The 18639-nt window shown below is 37.4% G+C and overlaps 1 protein-coding gene across 2 annotated transcripts in view; it reads right to left on the reverse strand.

The window, feature by feature from the left end:
* Nucleotides 1-2771: 2771 nt before the first annotated feature.
* Nucleotides 2772-18639, reverse strand: part of RNF217 (ring finger protein 217) — a 65648-nt gene continuing 49780 nt past the window's right edge. For both annotated transcript variants that reach the window (XM_030489212.1, XM_030489213.1), the window contains 2 exons: nt 14423-14494; nt 2772-12312 (listed from right to left, as the gene is read on the reverse strand). In XM_030489212.1, the coding sequence (XP_030345072.1) occupies nt 12239-12312; nt 14423-14494 (146 nt within the window). In that variant the 3' untranslated portion in view covers nt 2772-12238. The remainder of the gene's footprint in view (nt 12313-14422; nt 14495-18639) is intronic.

Raw genomic sequence — 18639 nt, forward strand, 5'->3', positions numbered from 1 at the left:
GTAGGTTTGATGAGATAGATGGCTGACGGAAGTGGGTGACAGGCAGCTAAAAATGCAGCTGTCTCATTAGAAAGGCAATGCTATTATTTATTTATGTCCAAGCTGGTCAAGGAGGCAAGGTCTGGGCCAGCACAGAACATGGACTTGGATGCATCCATCACTCTTACTGGGTTGTGAAAAGAAAGTTTAGCTTCAGATCATTGCAGCATTCCAGTAGAGAGAGTGTTAAGGAAAACCAGCCTGGGAACACCTCAGCTGAGGTGACCGTAAGCGCATCCAAAAGAGGGTAAGTGGACAAGCTAGGTGGAAATTCAGTTGAAGTAAGAACATTGCTCAGATCAGGTGGAACAAAATGAGGTGATGGTGAGGACAGCGTACTACAAAGTGGACAGGCTTGCACCACCTCTCAACTTTGCAAATCCATTCCTTACCTATCAGCATCTGCCCACCATCGCCATGGATCACTGCTAGGATCCACTATGACATTCTCCCTACCTAACAACCTTCAATACAAGAATAAAAAGAGGATGACCTAGAAATACTGGAATGGAACAACGCTTTGGGGAGCTAAATATCCTCTGACAGTAAGCAAAGCCAGATGTCTGGGGAAGGGTGCAAGATATGGCAAACAAATACTGATGTCTACTACTGTCCAGGCCTCCAAACATTTTTGAGTTGAGGACTTCCTGAGCCAAACAGGGAGTCTGTGTGTTTGGTGACTTGCCGCAAATTTCTTTCCTGTATACTGCTCCGATTTCTGCTTCAGCCCATAGCATCCATAGTATCATTCAGCAAGAGATTCCACTGGTCTTCCACTGTTTGCATCAAGATTACTTTTTCTTTTTTTTTGGTTACAGCTCCCACTTAGTCACTATTTTCTCTTTTCTGCATCACTGAAATACAGAGACCTTTGTTACAAACATGATAACCATTACGCATTAGTTGTATCTATCTTTCCCAAGCTGAAGTGCCCTCTATTTTGTTGTTTGTTGTCTAAACCCCATTCATTTGATCATTGTTACTAGCTGTCAGCTTTACTGTCTTAGCTAACTCTCCATCATCAGCATTGCTTCTTACCCCATCACTTACCTTTTCCTTCACATCATTTGCAGATATGTTCAAGAGCCAAGTCCAAGCACAGCTCTCTTCAGAGTTCAGCTAACATTCTCTGTTCACAGCAAAAGCTATTTACCTCAGCCATTCTGAATCTTCTGACCATATGATGTCCAGATGGTCCATGTGAGATCCTCTTTCTTCGCCTGTGCCTACTTGGCTTCATTTGAGGCTATTGCAAGGAATTCCAACAAAGATTTCTAGGACTTGCTGACCTGCCAAGTAATACTTTGTGGCTGGTAAGGCAGGACTCCTTCATAAAAGCCATATCGACTTTTCCAAAGCATGACAGCTTTACCCACATGTCTGATAAATCTAATTCTGTTCTCATTAGCTGGTATTTCATATAACCCACATTCCAACACCTGTACCTCATTTTGCTGTTGAAGACAAACTGCTAAGCAAATACATGTGAAACTCAAATATTAATTTTTTTGAATGTTAATTATTAATGGTTCTATGTAATTTTTCTATAAGCCAGCACAAATGCATTCATGATTTAGAAAAAATATACATCTTTATTTCCTATAACCACTACTTCAAGTGCCTGCAAAAGCACGTCAGTCTTCTGAAGGGAAGCATCTAAAAATTACAGCTGCCTATCTGTAATCTCTGTGGAACACATTAGTCCTATTTATTTAGAGAAACACCATAAAGTTTGCTTTTCTATCTTTGCTTTTTGTCAAACAGTTCGAGACTGCAAGTGGGAAGTTAGCCTTTAACTTCAGTTTCAGCTCTAGGAATATCGATTTCTTTGCAGCAATGGAAGGATAGTCAGGAGGCCAAACTTCTATGCTAGAATTCCTGCAGATAAGGAACCTCTGGTATGATGTCCTTGACATTGGATTGCAAATTTTGACTGTTTGGGAGGGAGCTGGGGAGAGGGCTGAAAGTTTCGTCCTTGGCCAGTGGCACCTAACAGAGGCCTCAATATTTTTGCTGCGTATTTCACCACAGGGAGTTGTTTTTCAGCTGGATTTCCTACAGAAACAAACCATAGGTGAGTGTGTTACCTTGTCTGCCTGTGCATGACCATGTAATTTCATAATTAGGCAGTGTGTTTAAAAATCCCCAACACATCAGACAAAACATTCCATCAATATGGTCAATTCACAAAGTGTGGAAACTGAAAACAGCTCCTTTCCAAAGAAAGGGCACCTGGTTCTATTAATGGATTATATATTTCAAGTTTACACCTACAGACTGCTTTCTCTAAAAACTCTCTTTGAAAGAGATGGAGCTATAGGAAGTAGTCCTAACAAGGGAACTGGAAAACTGGATTACAGCTTTTCACTTTGTATTGGGTTATTTTAAGCTAACATTTTAACATTTCATGAGAAGGTAAAATTTTGTGTTGCGTATTAAGATGCTTTTAGAAGTGAAAGCAGTAGCCCAGAGATGATGACACCACATGGCAGGGAGTATTTTACATTAAAACATTCATCATAGTAAACTGGCTTTTTATTTCTGGTTTCAGTTTCAGTGTTAAAGCAGCTAAAGACCAAAGTGACTGTAATACAGTGTTTGTGAACACACAGAGGTTCTGAGGTCATTATAGAAGAACCATAAGAAATTATTACAGATTTAAGCAAGACTCCTTGGACCTTGTCAGCTATCATTCATGCATACAATTGTTTAAACAAAAAGAGTTAAACAAGTTTTCTTTTTCAAAACTTTATTAGGTAGACGCTACTAGATGACATTGTAAAACCCCTTGTGTGCAAGTGAACGAACTCTCCAACATACGTCTTCCCACAATTCATTAAATCCACCTCCCTACCCGCCTCCCCCCCCCCCCCCGTTTCTGATATTGATTCCAAGACAGGTGGAGTGCATTAAAATGCTACTTTACATTCTTCCATTTCATCATGGGGAAGCACTTTTTCAGTTTGTTGTTAACAGGGGCTTGGGATATCAGCGTGAAAGGAATGCCTTTATAAGGAATGAAGTACCCTAAGTTTTGACTTAGGAACTTCACTCTCAATATGGACACCAGATTCATTGCAGGGTCTATTAAATTAAACTGCCTACCATGATTGTGATTGTATTTAGCAAAGTGAAGCAGTACAGAGACATACCTACTACTGAATACTAGTGAGGTAACATTTTGAAAATAAAACTGTTAAAAAATTCACTTACTTTCAAAAGGTCCTGTCCAGCAGGACAAACATTGGCAGAACACCTTCCCTTTTATCCATGCATGTACATGTGCATATACAACCTGTGTCTACTACAGCTTTTTAAAGAACAGGATTTCAGTTATACATTCATCACGACAAGTTTAAAAATCAGACATTACTGTGGTAGATTGAACACAAGACTTCAGTGAACCATCTCTAGACCTCCTAAATTAAAAGGCACTCTGAAGAGGATAGCAGGAAATAATCCTTATGAAACATTGACACAAACTAAAGCAGCCACAATGGTAGCACACTCAACAATGATTATTGGTATCCATCTAAAATACCAACTTGAAGATGGATTATTTGTAAAATATTGCCCAAGATTACCAAATATTTTCATCAAGTTATTACAGCATGAAGACCACTGTTGCAAAACTACGCAACAAAAAAGTAGTTATCAGCTAAATGCAAGAGAAAGATAAGGGAAAATCCTTATCAGCAATTTGGTTGCATGCCTGCTGGTTGTAAGAGAAAAATTTCATTTAAAGGAAAGAATTGTTTAAAATAAACAGTAACTCATAAGATTGAAAAAGTATTTTGATACATGGTGCCTCCTATTCAGTGGGTTATAGAATGACTTAGTTAATGCCTAAAACTGAGATAATACTGAACTAGAAGTTATTAAGGTATCTGTAAGCGATAATTCAATTATTTTATTGCAGTATGGCTCTAAATCAAACTCCCTAAACCTTCAGATATGCAAGCTGAATCTTGATAAAACACTTGTGTGTGATGCTTCGTAGAGAAATAACACTGCAAGTGACAGCTATATTACCAATTAATATCTGGAGGGGGGTGGGGGGAAGCCTACCTTTCCTACAGTTCTGAAATTTCAGAAGAAAAGGTTCAGAGATACTCATCTTCATTTCTCCCTCACTTTCTTCTTTTCTTCCTTCACAAATTCTTAGTGGAGGAAATTGAACATAATAAAACCCTTTTGTGATCATGAATCTGCAACAAATAGACCTTCTAAGCATCAGTTTTGTTCTTACCCCCCCCCCATTATTAACTCCATTTCTTTCTGACAGTTTTATAACATCAATATTTTTAAAAGATAATTTATACGAGAAATTCATATAATTCAAGATAATTTTAGAGAAGTAGCTTATTCTTGGCACCTGACTTCCAATAATAGATGGACAAATGTGGGAGCAATGTTAGTAAGAAAAAAACAGGTCCTTTAGGAAATCTAGATCATGAAAGGTGAAATTCCAGGGTCTTCTGGGAAAGGAAGTAATCCCAAAAGAAGATACCCTACAGAATCCATTCTGAGGCTAACTGAAGATAATAAAACGAATGCTACTTTCTCAGACCACACCTCCCACCATGCAATGAAGGGCTGGGCAGAGATCCCAGAGCTGCTCCACCAAGCTTGTTTGATGGTTTAGTCCCTCCAGATACTCACCCCAGAGAAATTGCCAACTTAAATTAACAGGATGTTAAGTTCAAGTTGGATACCACTGAAATGCTGTTCAACTGCTCTGAGCCCCAGCCTAGTGCACCTCCATGCGCTAAGCTCCTCAGTGCTTCCACCTTCATGAATTAGTGCTAACAAAGCCCGTTTAAGCCCTGGAGTTTGAAGGTACATATACCACAGGTTGTGGTCTAATCTAACTTTAGCTGAATTCTCTTCTCCAAAAAGTTGCATTTCCTTAAGCGGTTGAACATTCCTAGCTGGTTATGCTAGAAGACCAAACTCATTCTGACAATATAAGATGCATTTCTGCAGAAGTCTGAAAGGACATGAAGGGGTGGAGGGAAGAGGGAACAGCAAGTTAAAAACTCAGAAATGAGATCAAGGTCATCAGAGTTAAAATAGGCATGCTGGATTACTTTTATAAATCATAAAAAGATAACTTCTTCACTAACATAACATTTTTCAACTTTCTGAACAAACCAGTATTGGTTACTTTGGCTTAACAGGTCTGTCTGTAGGAGTCCACAGAACTGGAATTCCCATATTGCTCTATGGAGGGAAATGAACAACTCTTCATTTGTTTCAAGCAATAAGGCACTTACACATTTAAAATTCCTCATTATAGAAAACACACTGAATACTGGAATTCAAGCACTGATTACATGGGTATTGCCTACCTCCAATTTTATAACTTCTTAGTCATCAAATAAACATACTACAGAAAGTTCTGATCACTGATGCATCTAGTTTGTATATAGCCCAAGTGTGGAGTTAGAAGTTGCTTTCTTAATGAACCTACAGTGTTTTGGCCAGCACTCTAGTTGTGCCAGAAGCCTGTACACTAAAAAAGATGTAATCTATCATCTCACTACCCTCATCTCCTGGCATTCAAATTAACCAGATTCTAAAGGAATACTTCACCTTAAAATATATAAAAAGGATAGGGGCATAAGAAGATTTCTCATTGAACTGTCATGGAATTACGATAAAGTTCAGCTTGGACAACCCCCTCAAATACCACATTTTCTTTTTCTCAGCACCTATTATTCTCATCTCTACCATAGTCACAAGAGTTAACAAATACCTTAAAAAGTTATTTGGGCTGAGATGGTTAGTTATGTAACAAAGGTGACTGTGCTTTTAATTACATTTAAAAAAAAAATGCAAAATTAAAAGCCCTGAAGAAAAACAGATTTCAACATTTTGCATTTAAGTAATTTCAATACAGCAGAATCAGTCTTTTGCTGGTATAGCTCAGCAGAGCATTACTGAAACTTGTTATGAGATCACATTTTCCAGGTCCAATTTCATCTTCAGCCATTTTCAGAAGTCAGTTTCAAATTACAAAATGGGGAAGGAAACGGAGAGCATTAGAAATAAAGTGTATAACAAATGGAAATATGGTAAACATTTTATTACAAGATGGTAAACACAGTGAAATGTAAATCTACTCCTGTCCTTTTAAGTTCTGGACATGAAGCAGCACAATGTAAATTGGTACGAAGAACTCTTATTAAGAGTGCATTTTTTTATGCAAAATATAGTCCATGACTAAAGACTGAATCCATCTGCTTACCCGGAACTTGCATAAGGCATGGAAATATTTCTTGACTGCATCAGCACTTTTACAGGACAGGTTTAAAATGTGTGAACAGCTTGTTTGGATTCTCTAAGTAGATTTTCCTTCTAAAAATGATGTAAACGTGGCATTGTATTAGTAACATTGTGCTCAGTGACACTGGGTTAAAACTTCAACAATGCTGTTTTCAGAATGACAAGTTTTCAACACTGAATGGGGTTAGCATGTGTTTCAGCAGGTATGTGAAAAAGCCATGTTTATGCTAAAAACATCAAATCTTTTTGACACAGTAAATTTTTCCTCTTCTGACTTTGATCCATCCAAACCCCTTCAGATTAGGTTGGGGTTTTTTTTTGGTTTTTTGGAGGGGTTTTTTTGGTATTTAAGTTCTGATCAGCCAAATAAGCTCCAAAAAGGTTTTCTTTTGCACAGCGAGTTTTTTTAATAAACTAACTGCTTTATAACTACTCTATTATTGTTTTCAAACAGATATATTTATAAACAAACAGCTGGAATTATGCTTCAAAATTTACGTATCTATTTTTACTAGGGAGTACGTAATTAAAGCTTATTACACATTTTTATCTTTGAAATCAAAGCATGCACTCCAAGATCAGTTTTGATTTCCCTACCTCATGGAATTTTACTGTCAGGCTAAGAGGAGCATCAGCAATTAATTGCCTAATGTAAGCATTCCATTCCTTACTGGAGAGAGAACATATAGACCCTAAACCTTTATGCACAGAGAGATAAGGAAGAATCAGCCAGGAAGCAATAGTCTGTGTAACTGCGACAAGCTGCTCTTTTTAGTTTTATTAGGAAAAAAGTTTGGGGTTGTTGTGTTATAGCTTGAGTAGTACTCAAGTGAAAAGTCTTGCAGTTGAACCAAGGCTCAGCTGTTTTTTCATGTAACGGTAGCAAGACTAGCCACCAAATATATCAGCAATGCAACTTTTTGAATGTGCCTTCTTTTTCAAGTTTATGTGTTAAGTCCAAAACATACTGAACAGCTGTAATTCCAATTCTTGAACCGTGTTAATATCTGTTACATGAATAAAAAATTTTCAGGTATGTTATTTAACACTGTCTGTGGATGTTGTTTCTAACTTTACTAGTGACTTGAAGCATTGAGAAGGTCTCTATTACATTAAAAGCTAGTACTCCTTGACCTGACAATCTGCTTTATTAAGAATCTCATTTGGAAATTCTTCGCTACTTCCTGCCCTCTCTAGCAATAACATCACTCTGCGAGCGAGAGGACTGGCTCCATAGTAATTTGCACTTCTTCAGAAGTGAGCCAGATTCTCAAGTTGCTACACAATGGCTTCAACACACTTCCAGATATTTTTATTGAAGTATTTGTGACCAAACTCCGCACTAGCATAAAAAAAAATGAGTACAACTTCTCTGGTTTAAATGGGACTATGGCAGATGTCAGGAATGGAGCTGACCCACTGGCAACTATAAGGCTGCAAAATTGAAAGAAACTAAGAAATCTCTCCCACAGCTTCCTCAGGTAGGATTCTTCCCATCAGCAAAATCTGAGATCTAATATAGACTATAGAAAAAAAAAAATCCATGGTCCTCATCCACTGCTTGGACCTACACAATAATCATCCCCAGAATTATAAACAATGCCAGGTTTGTTCAAGAAACAAAACACCACAACTAAATAATAATAAAAAACCCCCCACCAAAACCAGAGCCTGCATGGCAAACTATTTGGCCACTGAATGTTAAACAATTTCTCAGATCTAACTAGCAACAGAAACCATTCAATCACTGGAGAATTTGTATGCTCTGACAGAATTACTGCCCTACCTACACACCATTTAACATCACACAAGCTATGGCGGTCTTTGGAAGAGCAGAAAGCCCCTTGGCTAAAAAGAATACCTGATGGTGATCCCAAACAGTTTCTTGTTAAATTGGCAATAGTCCCTGCAAGTTAATATTTTAAATAAAGTAAAACTTCACATTGATCAAACTTTCAGAACCAATAAATAGATATAAATGAAAAAGCATCTAACATACCAGGAAGAGTTACGAAGTCAGCATCAGTAACACCAAAGCCAAACAAAATCTTACTTACATATTTGCATTATCTTCCCCAAAGGAAGATAATGGATCACTCAAAGTGACTGTATTTAATGACATTTGAAAGATATGAATATGTTGTTTATTATAGAGGTGCTAAGAACTCAAGACTAACAGACTTTTTTGTATGGACCTAAAACGGATGGGTCAGGGACAGCATAAGGCTACTCAGAACTGTACTTCTGCCTCTCGCTTGTATTCTCACTGGCTAATAGGTGGACACAAGGAAAAGCACAATTATTTTCCAGTCAAAAGCTCCTGGATAAGCTCTGCAAATATACTTAACTATGCTCCAAGATGCCGCAGCAGTTAGAATCACCCTGCCACTGACACGGCTGAGCAGCCCTGAAACCTTACCCAATTAGTGAAATACCACCAATTACTGTTAGCGGCAAAAGGGAAAGCAGTCCCCTCCTGCAGAGGCAGGACAGGACACACATGGCATGGCGCTGCTGGGAGCGCACCAGCTCCAACTGCATGCCTGCCAGGAGACCCAAGAGCATGGGTAGAGCCATTTCCAGGCAAGCCTGAAATAGAATGCTAGGTCGAATGGATTTAAGCATTTCCTAGTTCGAATACAGATATCAGTGAGCAGCAACTTTGCACAAGGATAAACAATCTTAAATATTAAACGTGGTGAAAGCAAACCTGATGATCAGCGATGATCAGCATACAGTAGTGTGAAATCTGCCTTTGCAGGTTATTTCAGCTGCCTGATGAAGTTTTCTGCTAATAAAGATGGAGTAGAACAGTCTGATGGTTTCTTTAGAGCACGGTTACAAAAAAACCCCAAACACATTTACATAATAAAAACATTCTTGAATTTCCTTTCAATTAAATTCATTCCATTTCTTTCAAACTGATAACTTAATTCTTGTAAAACAAGTGACATGACTTTGATGTATGTAGGATTTGATACGAGAGATGAGAAGAGCTGTTTAAAAGCTAGCATTTTATTGAGTGAAGTTTTGTACTAAACTACTTTCATTTCGGTTATTTTTGTTACTTAATATTAATGGAAAATTGTATTTATGTACTATTCAAGTGGGAATATTTTAACAGGAATGGAAAAAGACTACCATATCCCTACTCTGCCTGCCTCTTGAAATACTCTCCCATTCTACAGAAAAGCAAAAGCCAGTATTATTGTCATTCCTATTATTTTTTTTCTACTGACAGAGCAAGATTAGACTCTCTCATCTTTACAAGGTCAAAGATGCCTCTTTTTGCTATGTGTAAAAAATGAAGAACCATTTCCCTTTGATTTAATCTGTTCCAATAAAATAAAAATGGCCTAGATGAAATGATAATGTAGGAGCAGAGATGCACGCTCCTTTCCTCCACCCACAATGACACGCTTTCTGAATATAAATAAGTGCAGATCTAATATGTTCCCTTTTATGCACTTTATTCTCACATCTTAATTTCAAATCTTTCTGAATTCCCATCAGAAACTGAAAATGGCAAACACAGCAGAGTGAAAACAGCTACAAAGACTGTAAGAATATCTCACATATTTATAAAGAACCAGAAAAAGAAAAGGAATTAACCCACTGTATAGTTAATTACAGATAATCTCAAGTACGAAAGTATTCTCATGTGGAATAGTTTGACACCATATTACAGACTGCATTGCAAACCCAAATCTATCTATATATATCTCACTCTGAGGTTTGAAGGTTTTTCTAAATAATACAAAAATATCTTCATTATTTGACATTTAAAGAGAGGAATAAAAATCCCTGAGTAAGCCAAAGACAACTGATATGTATAGCCTCAGAAAACACACTCAAACCAAGACTTTTAAGGCAGCTTCCAACCTCAGACAGAACACAAATAGAAAACTGATGTGTCACAGAAGAAGAAATCTAATTAATGGGTGGATTTGCATTGACAATAGGCTTTGAACTTTACTTCTAAATGTCATTGCTTCCCTGCTTAATTTGCACATCTTAGAAAGGTACTACTACTGTTAGGACAACAGAGTCAACATGCCCTTAAATTCAAAAGGAAATATTAAGTACTTGTTGACTGTGCTTGCACACACAGTTTCAACAAGAAAAAAACCCCAAGAAAACAAAACCAGAAGCTGACAGAAAACAAGCATACTAGCCAGCTATGGTAAGCTGATATTTGTGTTTCCAGGTAAACAAGATTCATCGGTTTCTTCCACTGAGGCTTTGAAGTCAAAGTGAGTATCTTGTAACAGTATTACGTTGGTGGGGCAGAATACTATTTACTTAAAAATTACAACTATATTCAGATTTAATAACAATTTTCAAAGAAAGCAGTGCAAAGTACATCCTCTCAAATGATATGCTGTTTGCAGGCCTATACTCTGAAGTCTGTAAACTCTTTAGGACATTGCCATCTCCCTGCTTCCCCCTCTCCCCATATATATACACGTGTATCTTCAAACACACACACTGAAAAAAAGTACCTTTGCAGTACAGATCCAATCTTCTGTAAGACCAGCTTGTATTTTTAAAGTATAAAGTAGATACTTCCTTTATTGTTTCAGTGTTCTGCTTACATAAATTTATTTTCTTCTATTCTTTAATTTTAAGTTATATTTGTATGATAAATTTGGATTATAACCAAAAGTGAAAAAAATCTCAGTAGCTGATTCCTAACACTGAATTACATTGCTCTTGTGGCGATGCGCTGAGAAAGAGGTCTGGCAGCGAACAGCAGCACTCTGAAGTTAGGAAAAAAGAGCAAGGATAATCATTCTCTTCAGATCTGTAATGTGCCAGGAAGAGAAACACTGCAAGCAGAGAATAAGGACAAAATGGTCTCCTAAGAATTCATGACCCCTCCCCTTACCCAAAATTCACAGATTTTCCTCATGAGACATCAGTGGATGCTCTAAGACTTATGTAGCCTACTTAAACAAACAAAACATTCTATTTAGGTTATAAAATTTCACCGTCTATCTTGACACAACTAGTCTATAGCATTATATGCCAAGTCAGAACAGAAGAGCAGGTTTCCAGCTTCCCTGCAAACACATTTCAGGGATATCTTGGGACAGAACAGGCCAGTGACACTTCCTCTTATCTAAACCCCTCAATTTTTTTTCTGTACTGGAAGGATTTCAGAATGCAGTACTTTTCTAACAAATCCATCACACACCCCCAATCAATATTAATAGACTGCCATAAATACTGAAGTGAACCCAATCAGCATATTTGTAAGTATAATGGACCTTCAATACTAAGGATTATTTCCCTCTGAGGCACTGCAGTTTGGCGGTGGCAATCTACACTCTTGCCTAGGACTTGGAAGATAACCAGCTGTCGTGCTCTGGCATGTGACGGGGTTTTGGTATGCTGAACAGAATGCTGTGTGATGGAAGTTATTTACAGAAGTAGTTTTTAATACCAAAAGTAGTATGCTCAGTATACAGTAAGAGTCCAAACACTTCTAAGCATTTCCCCCTTAAAGGCCGACACTGAAGTTAAACGGAGCACATGTTAGCAGTTAAATGCTTTCTTCACAGGCCAAATCGGTAGTAGAGTTGTGGCTACAAGAGAGACTTTGATTGTCTAGTTCAGAAACTTAGACTCAAAAAACCCCTCCAAAGTAATAATTAAAAAAAAAAACAAACAAAACCCAAAACATTTAAAAAGCAGCAGTCAGGGGGCCCATCTTGTTCAGAGTGCACCAGAGCAAAGAGGCTTTCTGGTCTGCAGTAGTGTTTTCATCTGAGGGAAGACAGCAGGAGATCCCCCAATCTTCTTCCAGGGCAGTGGCTTTGATGCTGTTACCAGCACTGTATTGCTCTGTTGCACAAAGCCTGTATAGCCCTTGCAGGACCAGCTCAGTTCAGATGAGTAAGGTCCATCCTTACCAGGGCATACCTGTCCGTGACCTTTTCCTCTGCTTTTTACAAAGGCAATAGATAGGAAACACAAATAAACCTGCCAAAAAAAGAAAAGAAGAAGAAAACCGTAATTAAACGCAATCCTTTATGCATGCATTGTGTTCTTTCAATGTACGTATTCAGATGCAGCTTTCCATATCTCAGGAGAATTTGGACAAACAGAAAAATACACTAGCTTGCAGTAGTCTCTTCAGTAATGAGTTAAGCTATACTTTGCTTACTTTACAACAAACTCCCGCTAACCCTACTCCCATTTCTGACAAATTTTAATTCCTGAACCATGCTGTTTTGTGTAAGATACAAACTTAAAACTTTTAAAAGCACTTTGGGAATCTTTAGATCTAAATCTAAGGCTAACTTAACCAAACTAGTTTTCAACCAGTTTCATAGCCAATAGAGGCAGCATGTTATAGCTTTACTTTTTTTGCCCCTTTTCTTTAAATATTATTTTTACAAGCATCTATTGTGAAGTAATACCAAATGTTTATCCTTGCCTGGGCAAGGAACTGTTTATTCTTAGAAGTCTTTTGGGAGAAAGGAAGCTGTAAAAGGAAAAATAAATACATAAACCAGACTTATTCAAGTGAAAAATAGTATGTCATACGAGGGACTCTCTTAAACACAAATGAGCAGCACTTCCCCCTTTCTCTTGCCATCAGCTGACTGAAACAGTCTGAAAGACTTCCTTTTCAGACACCTCTACAGTAACAACATATAAAAGCTACTACAAAAGGCTGCTACAGTCACTAGGGTCCTTCCTTTGCTCAACAGCCTTGTAAATGGTGTAAAACAGTTGTCAGCTATGATGCTGACATTACTTTAACAGTAATGACAACAAAATTGCTGTAATTACCTCAAAATCAAATCTTTCCTATAAATAATCAATGTTTTATGTTCTTGATCATATCTTATCCAGCCATGCCTAGGATGGGACTTCAGTGGCACACTGGGTGTTATTATAATTATTGCTATTGTATTACTGCAAAACCCTCTTAATTTTTAATATAAGCAAAAGAGTGGTTTTTTCCCAGTAAAGACTGTAACAGACTGCTGAGCAAAATAAGCTTTACTGGCATTAAGAAGGTTTTATTACCTATACTTTTGGCAATAAAATGCCACTGAAAAGAATAAATATTTAAGATAGATACCTATCTATCTGTATCTTTATAGAGATATCTCCCTTCAGTGAATCCAACACAGAATATTGATACAGGAAAAAGATGTGTATTCTTAGTCTAAATACTGAAATTAATAGCAATATTCCTTATTTGGCCAGATGTAGTTCACAAAAGCTGTAACAGTATTTTGGTTATATGCTGTTTGGTTATGTACAATCTTATTAATGTAACTGTCCTGGTATATTTTGGCTTTACTGTATCAAAATAAAAGGTGCCCAGCCCTGAGGCATCCTAACTACAAATTTTAAATGGAGTATGTAGTTTGATGAAGAGTGGTAAAGCAGCACGATCCCTCATTGACATTATTATTGCCAACACAAATAGTGGATATGCAATTACATGTACAAAATTATACATTTATCGTTACGGCTTATTTAATTTCTGTGGAAGACTTCAGCTAAGAGAGGCAAAGAGCTAGAATAACTACATCCACATCAGTGCAACCACATTAACAGAGCTTTGATACTATATCAGATGAGTTCAGGGTACCTTTTTTTTGTGATGGAATCCAATTTAGCAACCTATGCACTGAATCAGATTCATTCCATTTGCTGCCTTGTTTTTGTATCTTCAGGCTGGAGGGCTCTTGGGACTATGCCTAGAGCCCCAAAAATCTTGCCATGTACATGACCAAGACCTTAGAATTGTGATCTACTGGGGTGATTAAGGGGAGGGTCCAACTCAGTGAGCCCCCAGGGCTATGTTTAAATTATTCTGGCCTTTTCACTTGTTTACTAGTTCAAGATTTTGGTCCAGAAAGCCAGATAATTAGGGGAAAAAAAAAATAAAACTAGCAGGCATAAAATGCAAGTAAGAAAAAAGATTCTAAAGATAAAGTTTTTAGAAAAAAAGTCATGTGCTTTAAACAGTATCTGTAAAATTTGTACTTTGTGTCAATCTCTGAGATTAAAATGCTGAGATGTCATACAGAAAATCAGAATTAGACTTGTTCACATATGTAGCTCTTACCTATTACAACAGCTATGGCTCCCAATGCCAGTCCCAGAACCAGTATTAGGGGTGTAATGAGTAGTTTTCCAGCTGAAATGCAAAATTCATTAAGTAATTCAAAGTAGGCATTTTATTTTTCCCTTTCCAATCATCCATAAATATTTCAATATCAGACTCCCAAAAGCAGGTTTGTTTTTTGATATTTACTATGATTTGTAAAGTCATCCTACAAACCCAGCTAGGAGCTATCATTGCTCAGCCAGCTCCCTGCATGCATTTCTCTCTGACCTCTTCAACCCTCCGAGCACAGCTCATTTTGTACATTCACAGTTAGCTCGCATTTACTTCTCTTTCCATTCTGAAAGCCCTCAGGCATTGACAGGAACTTGATAGCTACAAAGCTACTATCTTTTGGCTTCTCCGGAATCCTACTGCACAGCAACCACCCTGGAAAGATGCCAAGCAAACCAGCATCTTGGAGAATTTAGGTTAGCTCAAGGTGGTAAGACCATCACCTCTGAATACGCTTCTGCTCACTTTAAAATGCTATGGTGAAGTCCCCATGTATAGGTGTGATTTAGGTCTAAATCAACCACAGCCAAGTCTACTTTGAATCAATATTTAAAAGGATAATGATGCTGCTCTTACATGAGTAAGTCAGTGAGGTTGTGCAGGACACTGGCTAGTATACGACCAAGAACAAATAAAGCATGCTCATATTCTTTACTTCTGGTGAGTTCATGATCTGTAGAAATGCACGGCGGGAAGGCAAGGCTCCTCCTGAAACACTGAAGTTGAAACTGAACTTTGAGTCCAAGTTATCTTTCCCGAGTTGCATGCTTTGAACAGAACGGCCCAGTCCCCCTGGCTGTGTTGGCTGAGCGGCTGGATCAAAGACGTCACTTGTCTCAGCTCTTTGAAAATGCAGCAGGGCAGGCATTTTTACTGATATACCAGCAGCCTGATCAAGCCTTTGAAATTAAGCAACTCTCTAAGTTATGCATGTGTTTGAAAGGTCACCTCTAGGAAGAGAGGAAAAGCAAGTTTGTTACCTCTCTCTTCCCTCCTCTCCACTCCCCTCCCTCAAGTCACTTGTATCAGATTGCACTGAATGGATTACTTCATTCAATAATGATGTAAACCTCTCCATAACCTGAGCCACTAATTTGGGCAGTCTGAAGGAAAAATGAGATATTTTGGAAAAATTTACAGCACTTTAACGTAAAAGGTCCTTTTCATGCTCTGTTTTGATAGCTTTTATATTTCATAGGAGTGTTGTGGGTGGAAAGCATTAATTCCTAGAAGAAAAATATTGGCAAATATTATTGGTATTACTCTAGTTGCTAGGCATCGTAATGGTGGACCTTCCTGGGACTCTACTGTGCTGCATGCTATACACACAGGAGTCGTCCAAGCAAAATAATCAAGTGTAGACAGGAGAAGGAACGTAGAGTGATGGAAAACCTCAGGAAAACTCCAAAAATGAGCAATTAAAAACATTACGAAAGCCTTTAACTATTTCAAAGTAAGGCTTATAAAAGATTATTTTAAGGTATGAACTCTCTTTATTAATAACCACATAACTAGAATGTTAGAAAATTATGATGTTTAGTACCAAAATTACAAAAATGTTAAACCACTAAACTGGTGACTAAGTACATAGAAACAAAGCCTGCAGAAAGGGCTAAACTAGCTTTTGAGTGGAGTAATTTCTTTGCAGACACAAAGAACGGTTCCTGAACTTAAGGTTCCTAAACTCAGTTTAAGAACTTGTTTACTTACATTTCATAAACTAACTAAGAGATGAAATAAAGCATGAGGGAGTGCCTTTTTTCTTCTGCCTGTGTATATGAAGTTGCAAGTATTGTGTAGTTTCAAGACTGTACAGGATAAAATCACCTTTCATTGTTATGGGACAGTATCTTTTTTTGGTTATCAATGCATTCTTTCTAAAGGTTAATTTTTGAAAACAAAACAAAATACTTTTCTCCTTACATATCTACCACATTTAAACCTTTATCTTCCTTTGCCTTTGTAAACTGAAATTAAGAACAAGTTAACACAAGGCAAACAAGACTTGCACGAATTACAATTAATTGCAGGTGTCTCAGAGGGGTTGCATTACTTGTGATATAGAGAATGATGTTTTTCTGCAAAATGAGAAAGTATTTAAAGAAACATGAAGGAATATTTTTCCCTTGCGTAATTTCAGGTTTGGTTGCAGGTTTTAAGGTAATATATACAAACACCCATAAAACCCTAGAGAATCCTTTGCCGTGTAAAAAAAATTAATATAATAGTTTTAGAAAACAAATTTAATCACTTGCATATGATAAAGTTTTGTTTTCTAAGTCTAAATATAACTTTATGTTCAAGCAACAGAGCCACTAAAAGTACCTATTTACACATCAAACCAGTCATATCTATGTTAAGTTCTAATACAAGTTTGCATCTGTTGTTAGAATCCTATTAAGTGTCTATAGGTGACTTCTTTAAGTACATTTAAGACAACTGAACATGTTTCTCTTTTCTGTGCAATTCATCACTAACTCCAGTTATAAGCAAACATTGTGCCTTCAACAATTTAGCCAAATAATTGTTATGAGAATGGAATCTCTAAGTCTGCTGTGACTGAAGGATAAAAGCAATTTCACCTTACTGTACTGGTCAAAGGTCAAAGCTTCTCTAAAAAATGTGCTTGCTAAAGACGGGAGAGAAATGCCATCAAATTCAGAGACCTTCTGCTCCCAGGTTTTCTTCTTCTCCCTGTTATGTCCATTACCCTTACAAAAATCACCGATTTATGAAGAAAAGTATGTTTAAAAATTTATGCTGCCATAAATGCTTTTCTCTTATTTTTATTACAGAACAGTTTGTGATTGTAGGCGCAACCCCTTGCTTCTCAACAGAAACCATGATAGCATGCCAGCCTGCCATGAAGTGTTCTTTCTTTTCCACACGCCCCACCCACCCAGATTTGGTAGAAACAAGCCAAATAACCTTTCCTGCACAAGGCTACAAAATCACTACGTTTACTTAAGTATTTATTCTCCATAGCAAGAAAGTAAAAAAAGTCACAGAAGAAAACGTGTGTAGCGACAACTCACCAGTCTCCCACTGACAGCCAAAATAATGTTCTCGTAATTTCTACTACTTAGCTAACTAGCAGTGGCATTTTACTACAAGACATCCAACCTTTATTTCCTGCTACCTGTTACTAAAAATTTAAAGACTATGCTTTTGATGGCCTCTCTGCTACCATCTCCTCCTTCTAATGTCTTCTGCTGAGTCTGAGAACAGAACCAAAACCCAGGCTTGTACAGTGACACCTTCTAATGAGAATGCTCCCCTCCTGCCTGATAAAGCCTTAACATATTTACATTTACAGCTGTAGCTAATGGGACATCTCTGAGCCTAGGTGCGATCCCCTAACTGGAATTAAACATTTTTGGGTTTTCAACTTGATCTTAAATGATTAAGGCTAGGAAGCTTCGGTTCAAAACAAAACAAATATAAAATAATAATGATAAAAATGATCGAAGATCATGACAAATAATCTGATGGAGGGTCAATAAAACAAAGATACCACACAACACATATTGAAATCCTACAGCCCTTACTAGAGATGTTGTGGATAAACTGGTGAAGGATACATCTACTGATAATTATTAAGCAAAGGTTCAGATACAAACCTTAGCTAAGGAAGTATCTAAAACAATGATTACTGGAAATAGACAGGGAGGGAATTCTAACTGACCACTGCTGGGAACAAACGCACTAAGCAGACTTTTACACTCACCCAATTAACAGACACAGATCAATTCTGTTGAAGTTTTACAAAGATAGCTGATCTTGCCAAATTTCCACCATTGAAGATGGCAGAATCCACAAACTGACCTGACACCGTATCACAATTAGGGATTATACTGCCTCAAAAGAAAAATGTCAGGGGATATAGTCTTACAGCAATATATTGCCTTCTTAAAAAGATGTGTCCATACCCACATGTGCGCTTGTGTGGAAAAAGCACAAAAATCTAGACTGGCTCACATATGCCAATCACAGCCAAAATCTAACCCAACGGAGGAAGAGCAGTGATCTCAATTCCTGAACTTTAATCTGATGTAAACTGAGGAAACTTTTGTTTTTTCATTTTCACGGGTGAGTTGTGTTAGTGCTCTGGGGTGTTTTAGTAGTTATTTATAAAGTGTACATGCACCTGTATTTCAGACTTT

The sequence above is a fragment of the Strigops habroptila genome, chromosome 6 (genome assembly GCF_004027225.2).
Source record: "Strigops habroptila isolate Jane chromosome 6, bStrHab1.2.pri, whole genome shotgun sequence".
NCBI classification, from domain to species: domain Eukaryota; kingdom Metazoa; phylum Chordata; class Aves; order Psittaciformes; family Psittacidae; genus Strigops; species Strigops habroptila.